Source organism: Opisthocomus hoazin, chromosome 21 (assembly GCF_030867145.1).
Source record: "Opisthocomus hoazin isolate bOpiHoa1 chromosome 21, bOpiHoa1.hap1, whole genome shotgun sequence".
NCBI lineage: Eukaryota > Metazoa > Chordata > Aves > Opisthocomiformes > Opisthocomidae > Opisthocomus > Opisthocomus hoazin.
The window spans coordinates 8,956,693-8,978,592 of record NC_134434.1 but is presented as its reverse complement, the minus strand read 5'-3'; the positions used below and the strand labels follow the sequence as shown (position 1 = coordinate 8,978,592).

At 51.2% G+C, this 21,900-nt stretch overlaps 3 protein-coding genes across 9 annotated transcripts; 1 reads left to right on the top strand and 2 right to left on the bottom strand.

Annotated features, from left to right (window-relative positions):
- The first annotated feature begins 124 nt into the window (after nt 1–124).
- On the top strand, nt 125–4,046 carry DCXR (dicarbonyl and L-xylulose reductase). The gene is made up of 8 exons (XM_075440784.1): nt 125–491; nt 559–656; nt 1,053–1,207; nt 2,350–2,392; nt 2,707–2,806; nt 2,986–3,050; nt 3,149–3,266; nt 3,747–4,046. Exons 1-8 carry the CDS (start codon nt 140–142, stop codon nt 3,848–3,850), a joined length of 1,035 nt encoding a protein of 344 aa, XP_075296899.1. The 5' UTR covers nt 125–139; the 3' UTR covers nt 3,851–4,046.
- On the bottom strand, nt 4,039–9,510 carry RAC3 (Rac family small GTPase 3). Its single transcript, XM_075440785.1, has 6 exons — nt 9,373–9,510; nt 7,011–7,082; nt 6,615–6,732; nt 5,910–5,972; nt 5,262–5,421; nt 4,039–5,144 (listed from the first exon to the last, which is right to left on the bottom strand). Exons 1-6 carry the CDS (start codon nt 9,405–9,407, stop codon nt 5,014–5,016), a joined length of 579 nt encoding a protein of 192 aa, XP_075296900.1. The 5' UTR covers nt 9,408–9,510; the 3' UTR covers nt 4,039–5,013.
- Nucleotides 7,015–21,884, bottom strand: LRRC45 (leucine rich repeat containing 45). 7 transcript variants are annotated; one of them, XR_012765989.1, is made up of 18 exons: nt 21,665–21,884; nt 20,841–20,902; nt 19,893–19,963; nt 19,395–19,573; nt 18,539–18,667; nt 17,817–17,929; nt 17,205–17,263; nt 17,003–17,080; nt 15,926–16,061; nt 15,559–15,636; nt 15,276–15,387; nt 15,032–15,102; nt 14,047–14,139; nt 13,354–13,446; nt 12,239–12,412; nt 11,998–12,145; nt 11,334–11,586; nt 7,015–7,082 (listed from the first exon to the last, which is right to left on the bottom strand). XR_012765989.1 is itself a non-coding variant. In XM_075440779.1 (17 exons), exons 1-17 carry the CDS (start codon nt 21,882–21,884, stop codon nt 11,390–11,392), a joined length of 2,013 nt encoding a protein of 670 aa, XP_075296894.1. In that variant the 3' UTR covers nt 10,123–11,389. The 7 variants fall into 7 exon arrangements, 5 of the variants coding, with proteins under 5 accessions (XP_075296894.1, XP_075296895.1, XP_075296897.1 ...); XR_012765990.1 differs by lacking the exon at nt 7,015–7,082 and adding an exon at nt 10,123–11,243; XM_075440779.1 differs by lacking the exon at nt 7,015–7,082 and having other exon boundaries at nt 10,123–11,586.
- Nucleotides 21,885–21,900: the final 16 nt, after the last annotated feature.

Genomic DNA, 21,900 nt, shown 5'->3' with positions numbered 1-21,900 from the left:
GCGGCAGAGAAGGCAGATCTTTTGATTATCTGGTTAAAAAGCCTGTTTTTCTGTGGTCTCTCACCATGATACTTCCCTGAGAATCAGAGCCAAGAAAATTCACCTCAGCATGCTCGGCTCTTGCTGCGTGAGCCCAGAAATGGCTTCTTGCTGCGTCCTCTCGGGGGAACGCGGGGCTGCAGAGCGCGGACCTGCCGCCTGCCCTCCGGGCAGATGCCTCGGCGAGAAGGGGCCCGTCGCAGGGCAGTGCGCTGCGCGGGGCCCGCGGCCCTCCCCGCCAGGCCGCCATCCTCCGGCCGGTGAAGCGGGAGCCCTGCGGCGCCAGCGCGGGGCAGATCCCGCCGGCCGCCCCAGCCCTATCAGGCCGCCCCGCTCCCGGGCCCCGCCCGGCCCCGGACTGGCGGGCCCGCCCAGGCCGCAATCCGTCCGCAGCATGGAACCGCACCTCAGCTTCCGAGGGCGCCGGGCCCTAGTGACTGGGGCCGGCAAAGGTGGCTGGGCCGGGGGCCGGGGGCCGGGCGCGGGCCGGGGGCCGGGGCTGACACCGTCTCCCCGCAGGGATCGGGCGCGCCGTGGCCGTGGCGCTGAGCAAGGCCGGGGCCCGCGTGACCGCGCTGAGCCGCACCGCGGCGGACCTGGAGAGCCTCGCGCGAGAGGTACCGAGCGGCCCTGCATCCCCCACCCCTTCCCCCGGCCATGGGACCCCCCCCCCCCCCCCCCCCGACCGTGGGACCCCCTCGGTCTTGGGACACCACCCCCACCCCCACCCCCCCGGCCATGGGACCCCCTCGGCCTTGGGATACCTGGACCACCCCCACGGCCTTGGAACCCCCTGCACCCTGCTGGCATGGGACCCCCCCCGGCCATGGGACCCCTGCACTCTCCTAGTCTTGGGACCCCCCCTGCACCTCCCTGGCCTTGGGAACCCTGGACACACCCCCCATCCCTCCCCCCGTGATCCCCTCCGGGAACGTCTTCCCCTGCCTTGGGACAGCCCCCTGCCCGGGACAGCCCCTCGGCCCCCCAGCCCACGGAGGCCGCCCTCGCCGCAGTGCCCTGGCATCGAGCCCCTGTGCCTGGACCTGGCCGACTGGGACGCGACGGAGGCGGCGGTGGGCGCGGCGGGGCCCTTCGAGCTGCTGGTGAACAACGCGGCCGTGGCGGTGCTTCAGCCCTTCCTGGGGGTGACGCGGGCGGCCCTGCAGCGGTGAGTGCCTCGCCTCAGCCTGCCCGCACGGCCCGCGGGCAGGCGCTGCCTGCCAAGCCTTTGCCAAACGGCCAGCGCCAAGAATTGTGGTAAAGCTTTCCAGAAACCGGTGGCTCTTACGAGAGGAAGCAGCTGGTGTGTAGGCACCAGGCACAGCCACGCACACTTTTAGAAATGCTTGACCTTCCCTGTCTCAATGGTTTGTTGAGAAATGTCTGCTTTCTTTTCTCCACTGTGATTTACCACTTTACATAATCACCTTTCACCCTGTAAACATGAAAAGGAAACCAAGTAAAGTGCTGACGCTGTTCCACAGTTACGGAGTAGGCAGAACCTGCAGTTTCACCTCTTAGATGGTGGTGTGCGCATGCCATCCAGCTTACATGGGAGAGAAGAGTGCCTTTTGCTGTTAATTGGGCTCAGAGCTTCCAGTCTAGCTCCGACTCAGTCTCCACTAAATTGAAAGGCTGTTGTTGATAAGACAATTCAGCTGTAGAGAAGACAAAGGCAGGTAAAGGAGTATAAAACTGTCGCAGTGGGAAATTAAATTTCCTCACTGCAATAACGTGACATCTTTTCTTCTCAAAAGATCCATAGTTCCAGTTGGGGGTAAGCTTTAGGTTACAGGAGATGGTGCGTCTATGTCCTTCTCAGAAGATGGGTCATGCTTTGTCCCTACCTTAAGAACGGCCATTGTGGATCTGTAATAAAGGATTAATTTGTGACTAGAATACAAAATGTATGAATTCTACTAAGACCATTCTGCAGAACTAGCAGGTAAATACCTGACCAAGGAAAGACTGTGGCAAATGGAAGAAAAGCTGCTTCTACCCATCTTATAGCAGATTTATTTGCTATTTTAAAGCCTTGTGAGGAGCCCAGGGCTCACTGCTTAAATGTGACAATGCACGAGTGCACCTCCTCCCTGCACACGAAATAGCTTACATCCAATGAATGTTTTATTGCTGAAAGCAGGCCTGATCATTCTTGCTAGCCAGTAAGCTTGGCATTTCTGTCCATGTTCTAGTGTCACCAGTGTTTCCGAGGTACCAGCAGCACTTGGCCTCTGCTGCCTCCCAAAACCACCTCTCTGGCCTGGGCTGCAACCACTCTGTAACTTTTATATTTTTATATATTTGTAGGTCTTTTGATGTGAATCTTGGAGCTGTGCTTCACGTTTCCCAGGTGAGGAAGAACTGTCACTGCAGTTGTCTCCATGAACAGCAGTGGCTGAGTTGTTAACGCACAACAGAGATAAGTGTTCACTGCAGGGGCTAAAGCGACTGTAATCCAATATTAACCTGGCAATTTGCACATACAGCCCGTTCACTCTCTTGCTTTGACTCTCTAAGTGGGAGGCAGTGCTGATTTATTTCCTCCGGATGTTTTTGTTCTTTTGGCTATTGTAATAGCCCAGCAAGATTCCTTCTGAGTGAAATGATGATTTCTCCTGTTACGATTTTGGCGTCCCTTTTTTTTTTTTTGCTCTACCCCCATAGATTGTTGCTCGGCAGATGATTGCACAGGGGGTGCCAGGCGCTATTGTAAATGTCTCCAGCCAGGCATCTCAGCGTGCTCTGCAGGATCATGCTGTTTACTGTAAGTATGTGTAGCTTTAGCAGTGCCCCTCTCATTTTGACTAGCTGGAGAGCAGCAGCCACCAAGCTGCTGACTGCCAGTTCTGGGCAGTGAAATACTTCTCTATTCAGAAGTCCTTGTGTACTTCCAGACCAAGTGCTATGCACTTAAATGCCTCCTGTTCTCCCCTTCTCTTGAAGGTTCCACAAAAAGTGCTTTGGATATGCTAAGCAAGGTAATGGCAATGGAACTGGGACCCCACAAGGTAGGATCCTTTCCGAGAGAAAGAAAAGTGTGAATGCTGAACCTGAGCATTTCCCCTCGGAGCAGTCTGGTTAGATTGTTTGTTGCTCTTGGTCCCAGATCAGGGTGAACACTGTGAACCCCACGGTAGTTATGACAGACATGGGGAGAATTAACTGGAGTGACCCTCAGAAATCTGCTGCCATGATTAATCGGATTCCGCTGGGAAAGTTTGCAGGTCAGTGGTGCAGATTTGTTGCCAGGCTGGGCTCTTTTGTTGTATCCAAGCCTTCCCTCTAATTGACATCTCAACTACAGGTACCTTGCTTCTTTTGTGGGAAAAGTCACAACTCTGCTCAATGGCTGTGGTTGAATTCCTGAAGCATTTGATGAGGACAGGGCGAGAATCAGCCTTATCTCCCCTCTCCTACAGCCTTCTGCTCTTAGGGCAAGTGAAATGCACTTGCTCTATTGTTCCTAAATATGACTGGGAGGGGAGCATAGGTGTCTGCTGTGAACTAAGTATCATTTGATCACAACAAGGTGATGTCCAGCTTTCAGCCACTGTGTCCTGTATACTGCATCAAGCACAGTCTAGGGGCAGAGATATTTCCCTGCTCCAAATACACATAGAGGTCAAAGGCATACCATTTGGGATGCTTGTTTTTCTAGCACAATTTGAGGGGTGCATCAGAATGTTCTCTGTGTTTGATTCCAGAGGTGGATGATGTGGTGAACAGCATTCTCTTCCTGCTGAGTGATAAGAGTGCTATGACAACTGGCAGCTCACTGATGGTTGATGGGGGATTTCTTGTCTCCTAAGATGACACCTGCATTTCACACCTGGCCTTGATGTTCATCACACTAGTACTGCACAGATGTAAACTCGATAGAAAACAATGACAGAGACCCAGTCTTGCTGGAGAAGAGGGGCAGCAGGGCTGGAGCCTGTATGAGAAGCGAGGCAGAAAATTACCTTTAGAAGGCTGCTGTATAATAAAGCTCACAAACACCGTCATGGAGAATGTTTATTGCACCAAACAAGGTTTTATCTTGTCACTCTACATGATGATTAGAACTTGGACCTGTCTTCCAATCCTGTTCCCCCCCCACAACCCTTCAGAAGCTCTCCCTGTTCCATCCAAATCCATAGAGCCCGCCTGCACTTTCAGTGGGAAGGGAAAGAAGAAGTTAGCAGACTCCTCATTGCTTCCTTTGCTGTCTTTAGTAGAAAAAAAACAAAAGAGAGGCAACCACAGTCCTGCTCTGCAGAGACTGGATTTGGGGGGGAGGCCCTGCTAAAGACTGATGGGGGGAGCAGCACCACGCTGTCCTAGGGTGTGCACACACAAAAAGGCAAATACATAGATTGCACAGAGCTGTTTCACTCACTGAGTTTGGCTAGTACCCAATAAAGCACCTAATCGTTAGTTCTTCAGCTTCATACCTCATTTACTTCGACCCCTTCCGGGGCTGGTTATGATTTCTTTAACAGTCTCAGGCACATATCTGCTAGAGCACCAATTTGTTAACTATTAGCCCCAGTAGGCTGGACAAGGAGACCCTAACCACTCTCCCAGCGGCTCTTGTCGTTCAGCACCATTCGTATTGACTCCCTCGCCGCTCCCACAAGGATCTTCACCACCTGTTTCACCTGCAGGTTGAAACCAGGTGTTTCCAGGACAGGATGGATGTCTCAGCCCTGTCAGCTTGGAGTTCAGGAGAGCCAAAACAGCCTGTTGCCCCAAGGAGCTACCTTGCCTTCCCCATTGTACCTCCCCTGGGGGCTGTACAGCCCCCAGCTAGTCTCCTGCCCCCGCTGCCCCTTCACATCAACACTGACGTTAAATCAAAGAGACATTTAAAAAACACTGACTTCATACATGATGAAGGGCCCTACACATCCCAGCCCCCTCCAGAAACACCCAGCTAATATGCAATCTGTCAGAGGACAACATGCCGAGCCAGCACCTAGGCCACAGCCCTCAAAACACGGTACACTTTTTGCCGGGCTTCTTCACAGGCGGTGGGCAGAGCACAGCCCGGATGGCTTCATCAAACACCGTCTTCAAGCCCCGCTGCGTCAGGGCGGAGCACTCGAGGTACTTTACCGACCCTAGGGGAAAGAGAGCTCCAGCTCAACCACTCCAGTCCTACCAGGACATACTGTCCCTCACCCACTCCAAAATAAAAAGCTCAATGCCATGGAGATCTGTCAGCACACGAGACTCACCGATCTCCCGAGCCATGGCCAAACCTTGAGGGTAAGTGATGGGGGCCAGTTTCTTATCACGTAACCTTTCAATGGTGTCCTTATCATCCCTCAAGTCCAGCTTGGTGCCCACCAGGATGATAGGTGTATTTGGGCAATGGTGTCGGACCTCAGGGTACCACTGAAACAGAGAGGCACGATAAGAAAAGTAGCGATAGCGGTAGATGTAACCACAAGGATGCATTTACTATTAGGAACAAGGCTTTTACCATCTGACATAGTGGCACTACCTGAACAGGATCCTTCTGCCTACAGTTCTGAATATGGTCCACAGAAAGAGATTGGTGCAGATGTAATAATGAAGGCACTGAGACATGGAATCATGACAGACAGGGACAGCCGACTGTGCACACAGTGCTTCCCTTGACCGCATTTTAGATTCTAAGACTTCCCTTATCTTCTTTAAGAGGCAGATTCAAAAAGGCAAAAAATCAGTCAAAGAAGTCATGAATAAAAAGTAGGCCCCTCTTAAAACCTGCAGACTATGACCTCCCCTTACCAAAACATGACTGCTAGAAATTTTGGGCTTGTAGGTGTGGTGCTGGGTGGGGCAGGGGACTTCACTGGTTCCTCCCTTCCACTGTTTCACCCAGAAGGAGAATACGTTACCTTGGCTCTGACATTCTCAAAGGAAGCTGGACTCACAAGGGAGAAGCAGATCAAGAAAACATCCTGTGCAGAAACAAGAGGGTCAGCCGTGCAGAAAGAAACAGCTAAAAGTAATGGAGGGAGGGTGGAGAGGGAGCCTTATAGAGGACAACCTCCTCCCACAAGCAAGGACTGTGGCTGTAAGAGATTTTTCCCCATTAAGGGTGCTAAACTAATTCAGAGAGGAAAGGAATGGACTTTGAGTGTATGACTTCATTTTCTTTTACGATACTAGGTTCTGCACATTAAGAGCCTGCGGCCACAAAGACCTTAACAGTGCTATGGGCTTTACCCGTGGAAAGGGGGCCATGCAGGAATTACTACAGCCAGGGAAACACTCTAGCGCAGCCCAACAGTTGAGCTGTGCCACCGAGAGAGAATGGGAATATGGAACATGGCTCGGCTGCACAGCAGCCCCACAACATTGCTTTCACTTGAGCCTTCCTATGGCATGCCTAACTGTTCAAACACTGTTACAAAGCAGGGACTAGAATAGGACAATCTCTTAGGAAAAATTCAGCTGCGATACTTCTTAAATAACCAGAATTACGGTTACAGCTGCAGTAACTTAAGACTTTCCTCAAAGGAAAGAAGCCTGGCTGTCCTTGTGCACCTCCCTGTCCCCAGGAGGGAGCAGTTACAAGCCAGCCCAAGCCCAGCACTCACCGTCTGTGGATAGGAAAGAGGCCGCAGTCGGTCATAATCCTCTTGCCCTGCTGTATCCCAGAGGCCTAGGTTCACTGGCTTTCCATCTACCATGACATTGGCAGAATAGTTATCAAACCTGCCAAGGAAAAGTCCCCATCAGTGACAATCTTCTTGAGGCCCACACGTCTCTATACTACATCCAAGGAGACAGTGAATCAGGACAGGATGCTGCAACGCAGCTCCTGTGGGAACTCCTCTGCCCTTCTCACATACACACCCACACCACCAGCATCCTCCTCGTGCGTGAAGTTCATAGTCTGATTTGGGACAGCCTTCTCCTCACCTACAAGACCAGCTTTTACATATACGTGCACACACAGCAAAGAGCAACTGAAGTCCAAGGCCACTACTCACACAGTGGGGATGTATTCTCCAGGAAAGGCATTTGTGGTGTAACTGATCAGCAAGCAGGTCTTCCCTACAGCTCTGCAGAGGATAAGAGTGACAAGTATAAACAGGGGTACAGCAGGAGGCACTGTAAAACTCTCCCCTTGCCACCCAGAAAAAGAAGTTAGGTAAAAAGTTATCACATGAGAAAACAAACCTGTAGCTGGCTGGAATTCTCTAGGCATCAGCGACCAGGCCTGAACTCACAATGTACACCTTGCCTGAACACCTGACCCTGCTCTCTCCCACTCCTTTTTCCCACCCATTCAGCCTCAGCAAAACACCAGGCAAAGTATATTTGTTCCAGGAACCAAAAGAGAGGGAATAAATTAGGGTTCTGTGCTGGGCTCAACACATCCATAATAATCTAGCAAAATGGGTAAACAGTGAAGTGAAAAAACGTGCAAAGACACAAAAGCTTCTCAGATGTAGGAATTCAATGTCAAAGGGGGGAAACAAAAAGCATCCATAAACAAAAATGAACTTTAAAATTGACCACTGTCAATTTGGAAAGAGATTTTGGCATCAGTGTACATCACTGAAAATACCAGCTCAGGGCTTGGCTGAAGGCCGGTGGGACTGGTCAGCCCAGTGGTGGCAGCTGGCAGGGTCTGGGCCTGGTTGGCAATGGTGTAAGCATATAAACTTCAGCTAGCCCTGCAGGATAAGAGAAAGGCTTCGTTACAAGAACAGAGGAGTACTAGGAGTGTAAACAACCTGTTTATCACTGTGAGAGTTGTGAACTGCGGACAACCTTCCAGAGAAACAGATCATGAGTGCCAGTGACAGGGAAAGCTGACCCTTAGGTGCCTGAGAGAAGCTGAAGAGCCCGCAGAGATGGGTATCCTCTACCCAAATCTGTAACTGCAGTGACATAAGGAAAGACTTCAGGAATAAGCAAGAGACCTCAGAGGACCCCACAGTCCTGCACCAGGATGACACAAAGCACAGTGAGAATCACTACAGTCATCCACCCAGATTTTCCCCTGGATCAGGTCCCCTCTTCTGGAGAACAGGGAGGTTGTGTAAGGAACCACTACACTGACCAGCCCGACTTTCCCCCTCAACTGTGACACCTCTCTCACCAAACAGGGAAGTCACATAACTCACAAAAAACAGACCCATCTATGATTAAAGTGTTTTGGTATCCGAGTTCATTTAGTCTCTGCACTGTCAGTTTGGACTTAAAGCAAAATATTGGACTGCAAACCTTCAGCTGAAGTCCATTTCCAACATGCTGTGCTCCCAGTTGTTGCTCTCCCCTCCAAAGTAAGGCTGCGCTGTTTTGGTGGGCAGCTCTTTCTCCTGCTCCCTTTCAGCCCTCACAGGCTAGAACCTGGAAGGCCTCGATCCAAACGTGTATTTGAGGGGGTAGCACACATGACAAGGTGGAAAGACCAGTCCCTGCCTAAGATGAGTTCAGATGTAGTTCTCCATATCTCAGCTCTGTGCTTGCTGTGATGATCAGAAAAGCAAACAGGAATTATGAGGAAAAATTTGCAGGACAAGCTAGGAAAAGTTACGAAGCACGACAAATCTACTGCATGCCTGCCTGCAGCTTGCATACAGATGTGTTCTCAGAAAAAGGCACGTAGGAAAAGCCTAAAGAAAAGAGCAAGAAGGATGACAAGATGCACATAGTGAAATCAGAAACGGCAATGTATTTCACCTTAGAATGTAAACAACAAAAGGAGATACGAAAGAAATCTGTGAATATCCAGATTTTTAAGGAGGACTTTATGATGAATCACTCTTGTATTATGAAAAATAGTGAAATACAGGCCCCTAATAAAATAACGAGGAGACAAGATTTAAACCCCAAGACAAGAAGGTGCTTGTTTTCCGGGCAGTACACTGCTAGATGCGAAACCGAACCGCATCAAGAGACGGAGACCCAAGTTTATGAACTCAGGAGGGCGCGGGACGCGCTGGGCAGGGCTCTAACGGCCGCCGCTGCAGCAAGGCCCGGCTCGGCCTCGCCTCACCGCCCACGCCCGCGGCCCGCCCGCCCCGGCTCCTCACCCGGCGGCCGCGGCCTGGCGCGTCACCCTCCAGCGCCGAGGCGGCCCCGCAGCTGAGGGGCCACGGCCGGCCGGGCCGCCCAGCGCCTGCTCCACCCCGCCCGGGCCCCGCGGCGCTCCGGGCCGGGCCGGGCCGCGCCTCCCGCTGGCGGAGCCGGCTCTCCCGGGCCGCGGGGCGGGGCCGCGCCGGGCCCTCCCTCCGCTCCTTCCCTCCCTCCCCCCCCGTCGCCGCCGGCCCCAGGCCCGCTTTGTGCGGGGCTGCGGAGGGCCGAGGCGCGGCCGGGGCGGCCCCGCCGCTGCGCACTCACCCGTCGCCCACCACCACACACTTGATCGCCTGCATCTGCCCGCGATGGCGGCGCCGCCGCGACTCCGCCGCAGTGACAGCCCGCGCGGGCGGGGCGGGGCCGAGCCGAGCCGAGCCCAGCCGAGCGCGGCCGAGCCCAGCCGAGCCCTGCGGCGGGGGCGGGGCGGACGCCGCGCCGGCCCCGCCCCGCTCCCGCACGGCTGCAGGCCGGGCCCGCCTCCCGCCCCCTGCCCCGCCCCGCCGCGGGACCCTGCCCCACTCCCCCACCCACCCGGGCCGCCATCGGCCGATGACCCCCCCCGACGAGCGCGGTGCGAGGCGGCGGCTGTGCAAGGCGGCTGTAGCGTGGCCGCGGCCAGCACTGCCACCGGCCCGGCGCTGCAGCTGCAACAACCCTGCGTGAAGGTGGCTTTCGGAGCCCTCCACCTCTCCAAGCACTCCACCGAGAACAGCGATGCTCGCGTAGCGGTGCTTTCCCGGAAAAGCAGGCCCTGCTGTCCCCTCACCTGCCGGTCCGCAGAGCTGCCCAGCAGCCACAGCCCAGCTCTGTCCCCTCCTTGCAACCGGGGCATAGGTTCCCAGCTTCTTCGCCTTTACCTCCGTTCAGAACCAAGATCTGTAGACACACTCAGTTTATCCACCTCCAACAGCCTTTTAGGTCCAGAACAGACTGGCGGGATCTTGGCGAGAGTAACACAGCAGCAGGCCCCTCCCTCCACATCAGCCAAACACCCAGCTTCACTGCCCGGCGTTACAACAAAATGCAAAAGCTCTTTATTAAAAAAGCAGCACAAAGCCCAGTACGAAAAATCAAACACAAACCAACCAGTCCACACAGAAAGCTTCTTTTTCCAGCTGCCTCTTAAAATATGCACCACAAGTTCATTTCTCCTACCACAGACTCACTAGAGAAACTTAACAGGAGGCTTTTGTACTGCTCTCCTGTCAGAGGTCTCCACTTTCTCTGATCCAGACCCTCACATCCCTTCCCTTTCTCCACACCACATGATGACTCCTGTTGCCAGGAAAAGGAAGCACCTTCTCCCCTTCGTGCGCAGAGAAGCAGCTCCCTCATGGACAGTCAGAAACATCACTCCTCTCCAGGGTAAGGCCCAGAAACAGTACTCGATCCCAGGATCCTCAGAAGCCAGCAGGACAGTCTGGCCATTTGTCATAGTGGAATGAAATCCTGTTGCATTTTGGCCACAAGAACTCCAGCCAAGGGCTGCAGTTCACAAGTGAGGAAGCACAGATACTGACCCCCCCAACACACCACACCACCCCTTCCATGCCAGTCAGTGGTGCAGAGGCTTGAATCATGGCCAAAGCTCAGCTGTCCAACAAGGATATGGATAGCCGCTGCACAGCAAGTCCCCCTCTGCACTGCCGTTTCCACGTGTAACAAATGCATATCTACTGCCCATCACTACAGGCAGAGCCACGGAGGGGCAGAGTAAAAGAGCCAAAGTGAGCCCTCTCAGCCGCTGCGTCCATCTAAGCACTGGCTATAAAAGCACAGGCGGGTAAGACCTGGTATTTCCAGCAGATTCGGGACCCCATGGCAAAGTCAATGGCTCCCACCTACAGGGAACTGTAAACACTGCAGCCCGTCATTCATCAGGTTTCATTGCAAACAGCCTTGGCATCCAAACAAATGCTTCGGAAGGACCGCTGCCCAGGGAACACATAACCCCCTGGTAACAACAGAGTGTGCCAACAGACTGGTGCTGTATGGGAGGACACAGAAACTACTTCAAATGCTGTAGCAGAGCAGGGGAAGGGCTCCACATCATGAACTCAGACCCACGAGTCTCTATCCCAGCCCTGGATGGTTGTTTCCTCCTGTCCCTTACGTGGTCAGGAGCAAGATTTCTGAAGAGCAAGAGCAATTTTCTGTGTTTGCAAGCCTTTGTGTTACCCCACTGTGACAAAACTGTCCCACCTAGAAAGAAGGGGCTGTACCTGAGTTGCTCATCCTCTTCCTGCCAGCAGGTATCTGGATTCTTTAAGCCACGCTCTCATTTCCTAGAACCGTGGGTTCCCAAGGGGGAGCCCTGCACATATGCCATGATGGCATTCTGCAAGAAGCTTGCTCGCTGGGCCTCTTCTTCCCTCATCCTGGAGATGTCAGCCTCTTTTACTCTCAGTTTCTCCAGCAGCATAGAGATTTCACCTTCTTTGTCCAGCAGTGCCTCACGGTGATTACTTGACAGAGCTGTGAAAGAAGAGCAGCATTAGTAAAGAAAATTAGGCTTTCCCTAGAATAAACAGGAACAACACGTTACAGGCACAGCCAAAGGCAACGGAAGCAGGATGACTGACAGGCATACGAGAGAAGCTGCATGAGACCACGTGAGAGGTTTTGCACAGGCAAGATGTTACACTTCACTGTGCAGGAAATCCAAGCATCTTGCTTGCTGTGCAGCTTTGGGTAGCTATCTGAGTCTTCGTCTCCACAAAATGAGGACAAGAATCCCTGCAAATGTATCAGGATGGAGGCTACAATTCACAGTTGTACGCACAGACACGAATCACCGTTGTCAGTACCTGTAAACGTAGCTCAGTTCCAGGCCCGCTGTAGGGTAACCCAACATTACCATTTGAGAAGCATGAAAGGATCCATCACCTTTCAGCTGTCTCTCCAGGGCTGCAATCTTCTCCCTCAGCCCTTCCTGTGCTGTGCGTTCAGCCTGCAGGTGTCCAATCTGCTCCTGTAATGCCACTTTCATTTTATTCACCTCTGTGACTTTCTCCTCTTCTTTACTGTTCAGGTCCTGACCCACAAAGACAAATCCACGAATGACCAAACAACTTCAGCAACTTGTTCTGCCCTGTGGTGACCATATCTCTACTCCAGTCCAAATTACCTGCTGAAGTTCCTCTAACCGCCTTCTGAGTCCATCAGCATGCAGGCTCAACTGATTGGCTTTGGCTTGGGCCTCAGCAACCATTTGCTTCTGATTGAGGCAGCAGTTCTGAGCTTCATCCCGTGATTCAGTCATCAACCGCAGCTTCTCTTCTAGGTGTTCTAGTCGTTGCTGCTGTAAGACACAAACGAAAATTAAAATACATCAGTCTCATTCTGTTTCCACGAAGGGCTTCTCCCCTTTTTGTTCCCGGCACAATGAAGCCTTGGTTGAGTCAGCTGGCACTGAAGAACAAACACAGGAGTTAGCCATAATAGCTACAGCACTTCTCCCTTGCATTCAGGAGTGAAGCTAAGCTGCTTTCTGTTGCCAGGGAAAACATTCTGATGGAGATACTGCAAAGCCCAGCTCACTTGCTGAGAAACAGAAGCATGTCCTTGGTAGAAGCACCAATGCCACCGCTGGTGCTTACAGCTAATGCTCTACCCTCACTTCCTCCATATCCCAAACAGCTCTGAAACACCACTGTATTCAGCTAAGCAACTGCTGTGTCCCACCACAGACACACATGGCAGCTTTTATATGTTTGTAACTCAGTAAAGCATCTTCTTTTGTGACGTTACATGTAAGTAAACATTCTAATAGTTTTGGTGTATTTTCCTCATCCCTTATTCTCTTTCCCAGCGCGTTGACTTATCTTCAAAACATTCAGTTCTACAGTGTTGTGGTGGGTTTTTTTTTTTGTCCAGCAGCAGTAGCCACCTGTGGAAATTCCTTTGAGTCCAAAGAAACATGAGCAGCCCATGAATGCTGCTGTTAAACAGAAGGACGGACATCTGGCTGCTTCCTTCAAAAGTTGGCAACTTAAATGAAATCTGCTATGACAATATGCACATCAATTCTGTTACTGCTGGAAAGCACAGAGCAGGTGGGGATAGTGGTTACATTTGGAGGACAATTCAAAGCAGACTTTTCAGGACTCCTTCCTCAGAAAACACACTGTGTGCAGGCCAGTGAAACCCAGGGCGGGGAGTTACTGAGCAAAAACACATGCTAGGCAGCCAAATACACTCCTTCCCACAGAGGCAGGGCCCACAGACAGATCTTGTCCTTACCTCCTCCAACCGAGCCTGATTCCGGACTTTTATTAACTCCTCCTCTGCCTGTCCTCGCTCAGTGAGTGCAGCCGCTTTGACTTGGCTCAACTCCTGCCACAGAAACATGAATGGTCATTTCAGACAGAGAAGCTGCATCACTGCAACACTGATGAGGAAACATTAGCAGCTTCCAGTCGCAGGCTACAACATTGACACAGCTAACTCACTCAACGGCAGGGAAAACAAACCCAGATTACATACATTTTCTCACCCCGAGACTGCCTTCCTAAATCAATGAGAGTTTCAGTTATTTGAGGGCAAGTAATGGGGGAAGCTTTCTAAAGACAGGGGAATAGGAGAGGGCAGCACTTGATCTAGCTGGGGGAACAGCTAAGGAGAAATACGCTACACTACTTGGGACCACATGGGAAACCTATGAAGTCAAATTCCGGTAAGAATCTAACCATGTTCAAGGGAAACTTTATTTTTGTTCAATCAGAATCTACAAGTTTCTCCTTGGAGCCTTTTCCTTCCTTAGTCCAGAACAGTAAAAGTAACTTTAGCTGGTAAATTGCTGATTTCTGTTCCTCCCTACAGCACACAACAATCTTTACTAGGTCAGCAATGCAAGACTCCACAAAGCTTCCCTAGCAGCCTTCTCCTGCCACCGATACCCAAGCATTCCAATGTGCCTGGAGCATCCATTCTCACCTCCTCCAGAGCTATCCTGATGGCCTCCAGCCTCTGGATCCTGTCCTGCATGGAACGTTCACTGTTCTCAATGTGCTGTGCCATATGATCCACCTGCAAAGCAATAGAAACCATTCAAACAAGTGCCAGAAAACCACTCCTATCTCCAGGCCTAGCAGCATGGCCACTGGACATGAGAAAGAGCATCCTCTCATCGACCCACCTACCACCAAAGAAAAACTCTTACCTCCCTCAGACCTCCACTAGGAAACTGCAATATAGACAGAACCTGCCCTCTAGAAACTGGAAACTTCAGGCAGAGACCCCCTCCACGCGAAGATGAAAGATACAGTCTGAGCTCTCATCTTCAAGCGGTACAAAACACCACATTCATTTTCTAGTTGTAATGTGGCTAAAATCTTCCTGGCCTATGTCTTTTCTTATAAGATTTCAAAATCTTCAGAGAAATCTATTGGTATCATTTTATTTTTGAGAGATTTCCCATCTCAATAAACACTCCAAAGAGTTGACCACACAGCCTCTCGTCCTGCCCACACTGAGACAGAATCCCCCTGGAACATAACAGAAGGAACTAGCAAGCTGAGCCCCGAGCAAAGAATCGGTTGTATATAACATATATATCTTGATTTCCTCCATTAATGCATCTTTATTTCAGTGAGCATGACAAGACTGCTTATGCATAATTGTCTCTATGCATGGCAAGACTGACACAAGGGCCAGCCTCCAAGCCTCTTTTGCAGAATCAGTGTACCGCTCTGGCCCATACTTTTGCAAGCTACAAAATCTTACTAGCTGGTAGAATGTCTTGTGGTTTCTTCAGCTAGGCTCTGCCTGAAGAAATGGCCTCTTATTCCCACAGTGAGTCCGAGTCCACTAATTTTTAAATTTAAGAGCAGCTGACAGCAAATGGTGACCTCCAGTGGCACCTGTATATCAGGACCAAAGCGGGACTAATCTCAGGATGCTGCAGAAACCCCACTCTTACCTCTTTTAACCGAAGGGATTCCATGTCTTCAAGGCTTTGTTTAAATCTTCTCTTCTCCATTTCTAGGCGTTCTGCAGATTAAAAGCAGCCATATCACAATTATGGTATTCCTGCTACGCAGGCGATATTTGTGCTCTATCACAAACTCTTCCACCCTTTCTTCTTGGCTGCCTTGCATTGTTGACTCATGAACAGTAATCCCAACCCATAGGTGTCCATGAGCTGTTTCTGCTCCTCCACTCACCCTCAGCCTGCACAGCCCGCAGCTTCAGCTCTGCTGTTGTGTTGGTCAAGTCTTGTTTTACCTGGAATAGCTGATCCTGCTGAACTTTGCACTTCTTCTCCAACTCCTCCACCTACAAGAAAATTACCACCACAAAGGATTTTCTTTTCCTATTAGCAGAGAAAGTTGGCTATACAGAACAATCAGCAGAGACCTAAACAACAATGAAAGTAGAGGACACATATACAGAGTAGAAGTGGACAAGCCCAAGTCCTGTTTCTCAGCCTAGGATTTGCTTTCCTACCTGGTTTCTTAGAAGCAAGTTTTTCTCACTCGCGGCAGACAAGTCACGCAAAAGCTTGCCTTCCCGATCAGCACCTTCCTGCAAACAGAATAAAAATAAAGAACCTGTACTCACCTTAGTTCTTGCACTGCCAACCTATTCCAACCAACATCGCACCCAACTACACCCAACCTACCCCATAAACACCATGGCTCCTCTCCACACCCGGGAACTCACCTAATTCACATAACAATTTTAGTCATGGCAGCTGCGGTTAGCCCACTAAAAATCATGCTTGCTTATCCTATCCAGCATCCTCCAAATCTACACAAATGAGGCATAACCTGGAACCCTGCTCTCAAACCTAACTAGGACTTATCTAGCTCACCTGCTTTTGTTGCTGGAGCTCCGTAAAGTGGCGCTCAGTTATACTGGTTTGTTCTTGTTTTGTGGCATTCAGTAGCTCTCCCAAATTGTGCACCTTCTGCTCAGACAGAGCCAGGGCAGCTTCAGTCATCTGGAGTCTATACAGAGAAACACTTTCCAGAGTCCTTTCTAAGGCAGACACTTCCAGCGATCTCTCTACACCACATGGTACAAGACGTTAACGTGTATCTGGCAGTGGATGAAACCCGGCTAGCTAAATGAGGTTAAATTTTTTGCCTCTGGGAAAAGGACACCACTTATCTCTACATCCAGCAGCCTCTGCAAACGGTAAGTGACCTTGGACTTCTCAAAGCCTAGCGGTCTGGTGCTCCACTGCATTTTCCCCGTGTTGTCTTCCATAAGCTGTTTTCCCTGCCCAGCCCCCTCCAGGATTTGCCCACTCTCACAAGAGAACAAAGCTGGCTATTTTACACCACTGCAAAGTTGCTTAAAATTAAGGATAGAATTTTAAACACAGGTAGCAGAAGCAATTTGCTTACTCTGTACGAGGGACAGATGCACACCGAGGCGTGACATAACGAAACTACCTTTACCTGGCAGAACTGAGTAAGCCAGGCTTATCTGTGTTTGAAGTCTAACCACTGTCATGTGCATATCGCTCTACACAATCTAACACTGCTTTAGGGCAGCTCCACCTCACTGGTCCCAAGCACACAATCTTGCTGGTCAGGTTCCTCCATACACGCAGCAGTTCTCAGAGGATACTGCCAGCTGCCAGGGGAAGCAGGTACAGACTCTTGCCAGGCTGCAAACTGTGCAAGGAATGTGCCCCCACCATCCCATCCGCGCAATCCTTTTTCTTTCCTTTTCACCCTCTGTAACTCACTTGCTCTTACACCAATGCACTGCAGTTTTACTTAAAAGCAGGCTAAATATCTAGCATGGCAAACCCAAAGGCCTGACATTACTACGGAACTAAGCGAAATAGTAAGCCAGCCACTCTACAAGATTATCCCCCTTCTTAACAGCTCTGCTCAGCACAGAACAGTAGGAAGGCTAAGGTTTTCCTCCTCCGTACTTGGCTTTCAGTGAATTCATAATAGAGTGCTGCTCATCCAATGCTTCCTGCAGCTGGCTGACTCGTGCTGCAGACATCCTGCATTTGGGACGAAAACAAGAAAGGGAAAAAAACAAAATAAAGGTGGGTAATTTCTTCCAGGAAATGGAGAGGGCCCAATTCTGCTATCAAAGAGCAGAAAGCACTCAGAAATTCAACTCACCTGCCACTCCTGGCTATTTCTTCTCTCTGCTTGTCTATAGTGTCCATCAAATCCAAGAACTGTGAACACGGCAAACATCAGTGAGAAAATAAACTGCATCAGCTTGAAGCATTTACGTTTCTCATCTTTCCTAGCGACAGCTGAATACAGGTCAAGCCACTCTATTGAAAACAAGCAAACTGGAGGTTTGACAGGTTCATTAGCACATCTGAACGAGGTCATCAGCTATCGGGACTCTGCACCATCATGTGTCACAAGGAAAACAGATTTGTATTTCTAGGTTTTCATCACTTGGAAAATACCAAATTAGCTGCAAAGAAAGAACTGAAAGCACAAGAACTGGTGAAAAAAAACCCACCAAAACTCCTCCAGAACCCAGAGTGTTCAGCAGGGCACATGTCCATACCCACACTGTCACGGGTTTGATTCCTGAGCAACCCAGCTCAGAGGAAGGACCCAATTTAGTAAACCTTGCTGTGTTCCCACCGATAAAGATGCACATGCAGCTTCAGGTGCACAATAATCCTGTCATGAGTGCTTCATGGGGACACCAAGGGAAAACATCGGATTCCAGCTGCCCCATTTGAACTGCCAACATGTAAGATTGCTGACCTGCTTGGTCTTCTCATCCTTCAGACTCAAAACCTCCTTGCTGAGTATGTACGTTCGGTTCTGGGTCTCACTCAAGATAGTCTGACGGTCTCTGTTGTGATCCATGGCTTGTTCTGATGCAGAGAGAGCAGGAGAGCATGCACATGTTTCTAAAGCAACACAATAGCAAGCACTGCTGGAAGAGACAGCACTCAGGATGACATCCAGCTATCAGAAGCACCAGGACAGTAACCCTTCTCACGATGGTCCACATAGAAAGACCGCTCCCACCTTACAGACATGAGGTGGGGCAAAATCCAAGAGAGCAGTGCATATGGGGTAATCAACACCCCAGCCACAGGAGAGCAATTCAGCTCCACTGTGGGTACGACAACAACAAAGGACATGCTGCTTTAGCCATATCCAAACTTGGCTTCTCGGAGACAAACAGAGCCCCAAGTTCTCCCACATTCACATGGCATAGTAATCTCTAATTCAATCCAGACTATTTTTTCCTCTTGCTGGAAAGAGGAAAGAGGTGTCCAGGTTGCTGGACACCTCCAACCTGACCAGCCCTCACTAAAGGACAAGAGGAAACAATGTAGGGCACTGTGTAAATGCTGTTGAGAAAGGGAGGGGAGGAAGGGTAGTGGTCTTCTGGAGCAGCAAGTGCCCTATATCCCTCAAGTGCTCAGGTCGGAAAGGAGTTACTGATTCTTTCCCGTACAACAAGTAATACTTACCCACAGCTTTCAGGATGTCACTAGGAACATTGTTCCCAGCCAGCTCCAGCCTCTTTAAGGTCTTGTTGCTGTGCAGGCAGTTCAGCAAAGCTCGGCCACCCAGAAGCCCAATATTATTCCAACGCAAATCTATACAGAAAGCAAACTTTCACCCCGGTAGTCACACATCTGCTGAAAAAAGACAGAGCTCAAGAAACCGTGCTCCTTACACACCTACAAGCTTGGCTAACTAAGCCCAGATGGTCTCAGCGCAAACACAGGTGAGCACTGTCTCCCTTTTCAAGATGAATGAGAGGGAGGGAAAATGACAGACAAAGCAAGAAAGACAAGGATGAATCTTCAGTTCAGGAAGCCATTACAGTTCAAAAGGTATACAAGTCTGCCCCTCGTATTTTCATCTCACGAGCCTTCCTTTTACAACCACAATCTGTGGATGAGAAAGAACCAGCACCACAAGCCACGTTTTGCTGAAGGAAATTCTGACAGAATTCCTTACTAAGGACATAGCAAGTGTGAAGTGAGTCTCCGAGTCTGGCAGGAGGCATACCAATAGCATTCACAAAAGGGAATGAACACATTTCCTCCTGCAGTCAGAACTGTTCTGCTCTACACACGCAATCTTCATCTGCAGGCTTGGTTCCAGAGATTCCAATTACAGTTCCCACTCTCCAAAGGCCATGGGGCTGTGACCTCTGCTCCCTGCACAAAGCCTGCAAAGCACTCCAGACTGACAGGAACTGGCAAAGTCACTGACCAGTTGGCAGAGATCAGGGCAGGCTGCAACAAACCTGAAGATATACATGTGCGTGCATGCACATACATGTATGTAGGTGAGCAGAGAACTAGTTGCTCTTACCCAGCTCCTGAAGGCTGGCATTTTGTTTCAGTGCTGTGGCCAGCTCTCCGGCCCCTTGATGGTTGATCTGGTTATTGCGCAGATCTAGCCGCTGGAGAAAGTTGTTTGCTCCCAGTCCTTGGCAGAAAAAGGAGAAGCCTTCCTCCCACATGCCAAGGCTGTTCCATTCCAAGATTAGGCTAGGGAAAATCAGACAGAACTGGAGTTAACTGAGTAATCGGACAGTTGCAAGAGCCTGAATGACACCTGGATCACAGCACCCATTTAAACACCCAGCTCCACTAACAGACTCAGTTTCAGAGAGCAGGATGCTGCTAGGGCCCTGCATCTTCCAATACGGCACCACCAGTTCTCATTTCTTCACGTGTCCCATCCCTCCAAAGAAACTGCACCACTTGACATTCCTCCAACCCCAACAAAAATAACCCTCAACCCTTTTCTAACGTTGTGCTCCATCTGGCAGGAATAACAGAAAGAGAGGTAGATACAACTTTTTACCTCCTGATGGATTTGTTCTGCCTAAGAAGTTTTCCCAAAGCCTCAGCTCCCATGGTTCGCAGGTTATTTCCCTGAAACAGAAGTCCCAGGTGATCAGTAGGCTATGCCCTGTCCCAGTCCAGCTATCCCATCAACACCACCAGGTGCACTCCAGCTGTAATGCCGATTTCGGTCTGTGAAAGATGGTCTCAGTAAGATTTGTTCCACCTATCAGTCAGCTTTCCAGAAAATTAAAGGGCCTGGGAGGAACGGTGGATACATACACCATTAGTCTTGCCAGGCATCATGACTGAGAGCTCACCAAAATCACAGGATAGCACAGGATCAGCATGGCCCACAATGGGATGGAAAATGCCGATTCTAGACAAGCAGAACCATTGTAACACACTTCATTAAAAAGGTCTCAGCTAGCACCTGCACAAGTGAGAAAGCAAGGTGCGATGCAGTTTAGGACTGTAGATTCAAGTGAATAGCGATGCTCCAGAGGAATACAGGCAGTCACTCTCACAGTAGAGTGATTACCACATGTGAAAGGGGATGTTTAGTTCCAAGCCCCAGGCTAGCTGAAATACATTGGCAAGCTGGACAAACTCTACAAAAGCAGAAGTTTAAACAACTTGTAACTCACTGATTAATGCAGAAACCCAAAGAAAAGTCTACACATGCCTCATCTGACCAAGCAGCAACTGCCAAAAGATATACAGCAATCACTTTCTATCAAAGCAGAGTAACTGAATAAAAACAGAAAAAGATGAGTTGCAATGTAACTTTGGAAAGTCCTGACACAGTGTTTAGGAGGCAAGGACTGAGAACGCTTGAGAACAATAACTTTACAGAAGTACACGTCTCCAAGAACAATCCTGCACCAAGATGATCTATTTCTAACTCTGATTAAGCTTGTCCTCCTGTTTCTTTCCCCATCTCTTCGTCTTATTCAAACAGACTCACCTTCAAATCCAAAGATTTGACTGTGGTGTTGGAGCAAAGACCATGCAACAGAAGTTTTACACCTGAGTAGAAGAAAAAAGACAGTTATTTCACATGCGTAACCCTCTGCCTGAGCTGGAAGAGAAAGCATCCTTTCAAACAGCCAGCTCAGAAGACGCAGCTATGATAAAACGTAAGACTTAAGTCAACGGCCACTGCTGTTGGAAAGCACGAGTCTGAACTTTCAGGGCAGGAGATTTTTTTATATAATCTCAGAGAAAGAGGTGCCTGGGCGGAGAACTGCATGTCAGCCTACGTACCCTCCTACTGCAGCCACGAAAATAGCCCACGTCCAGACAGGCCACACAGACAAGATGCCTGCTGGCTGACCTCAGCCCTGCCGCGCAGCGGGGACCAAGCAGAGACTCATTCTGCGTCCTACAGCAGCCCCGTCCAGCGCTCGGCTCCAGCGGGCTATCACCGGGACGCTCCGGTACCAGCGCCGTCTGTCCACGGCCGGCGGCAGCAGGCCCGCTCTCCAGGACGCGGGGAAGGCGCCCCTGGCAGCCCCGGGCTGCGCCGCCCCCGCCGCGTCGGGCCGCGGCCCGGGCAAGGCCGCCCGCCCCAAGTACAAACGACCTCTCCTCCAGCCGTCCCGCCCGCCGCCTGACGGCCCCGCCGCCCCCCGGCCCGCTCGCAGGCTGCAGCGCGGCCCCCGCATGCTCAGCGCCGCCGCCCGCCCGCGGGCCCGGCGTGAGGGGGAAGCGGGGGAAGGACCGCCCCGCCCGCCCACCGCCGCTCACCGCACGGGCCCCCGCCCCGGGACGCCACCGCCCCGCGCGCACCTTCCTCGCTCAGGCCGCAGTCGCCGAGCGCCACCTCGGCGCAGGGCGCGGCGCCGCGCAGCAGCCGGCCCAGCGCCCCGCACGTCTCCAGCGAGAGGCTCTGCGCCGCCAGGTCCAGGCGCCCGCCGCCCGCCGCCCCGCCGAGCTCGCGCAGCCGCCGCAGCACGGCCTCCTGCGGCGCCGCGCACAGCCGCGCGTAGGCCCGCCGGAACTCCTCCATGGCCGCCGCCGCGCGC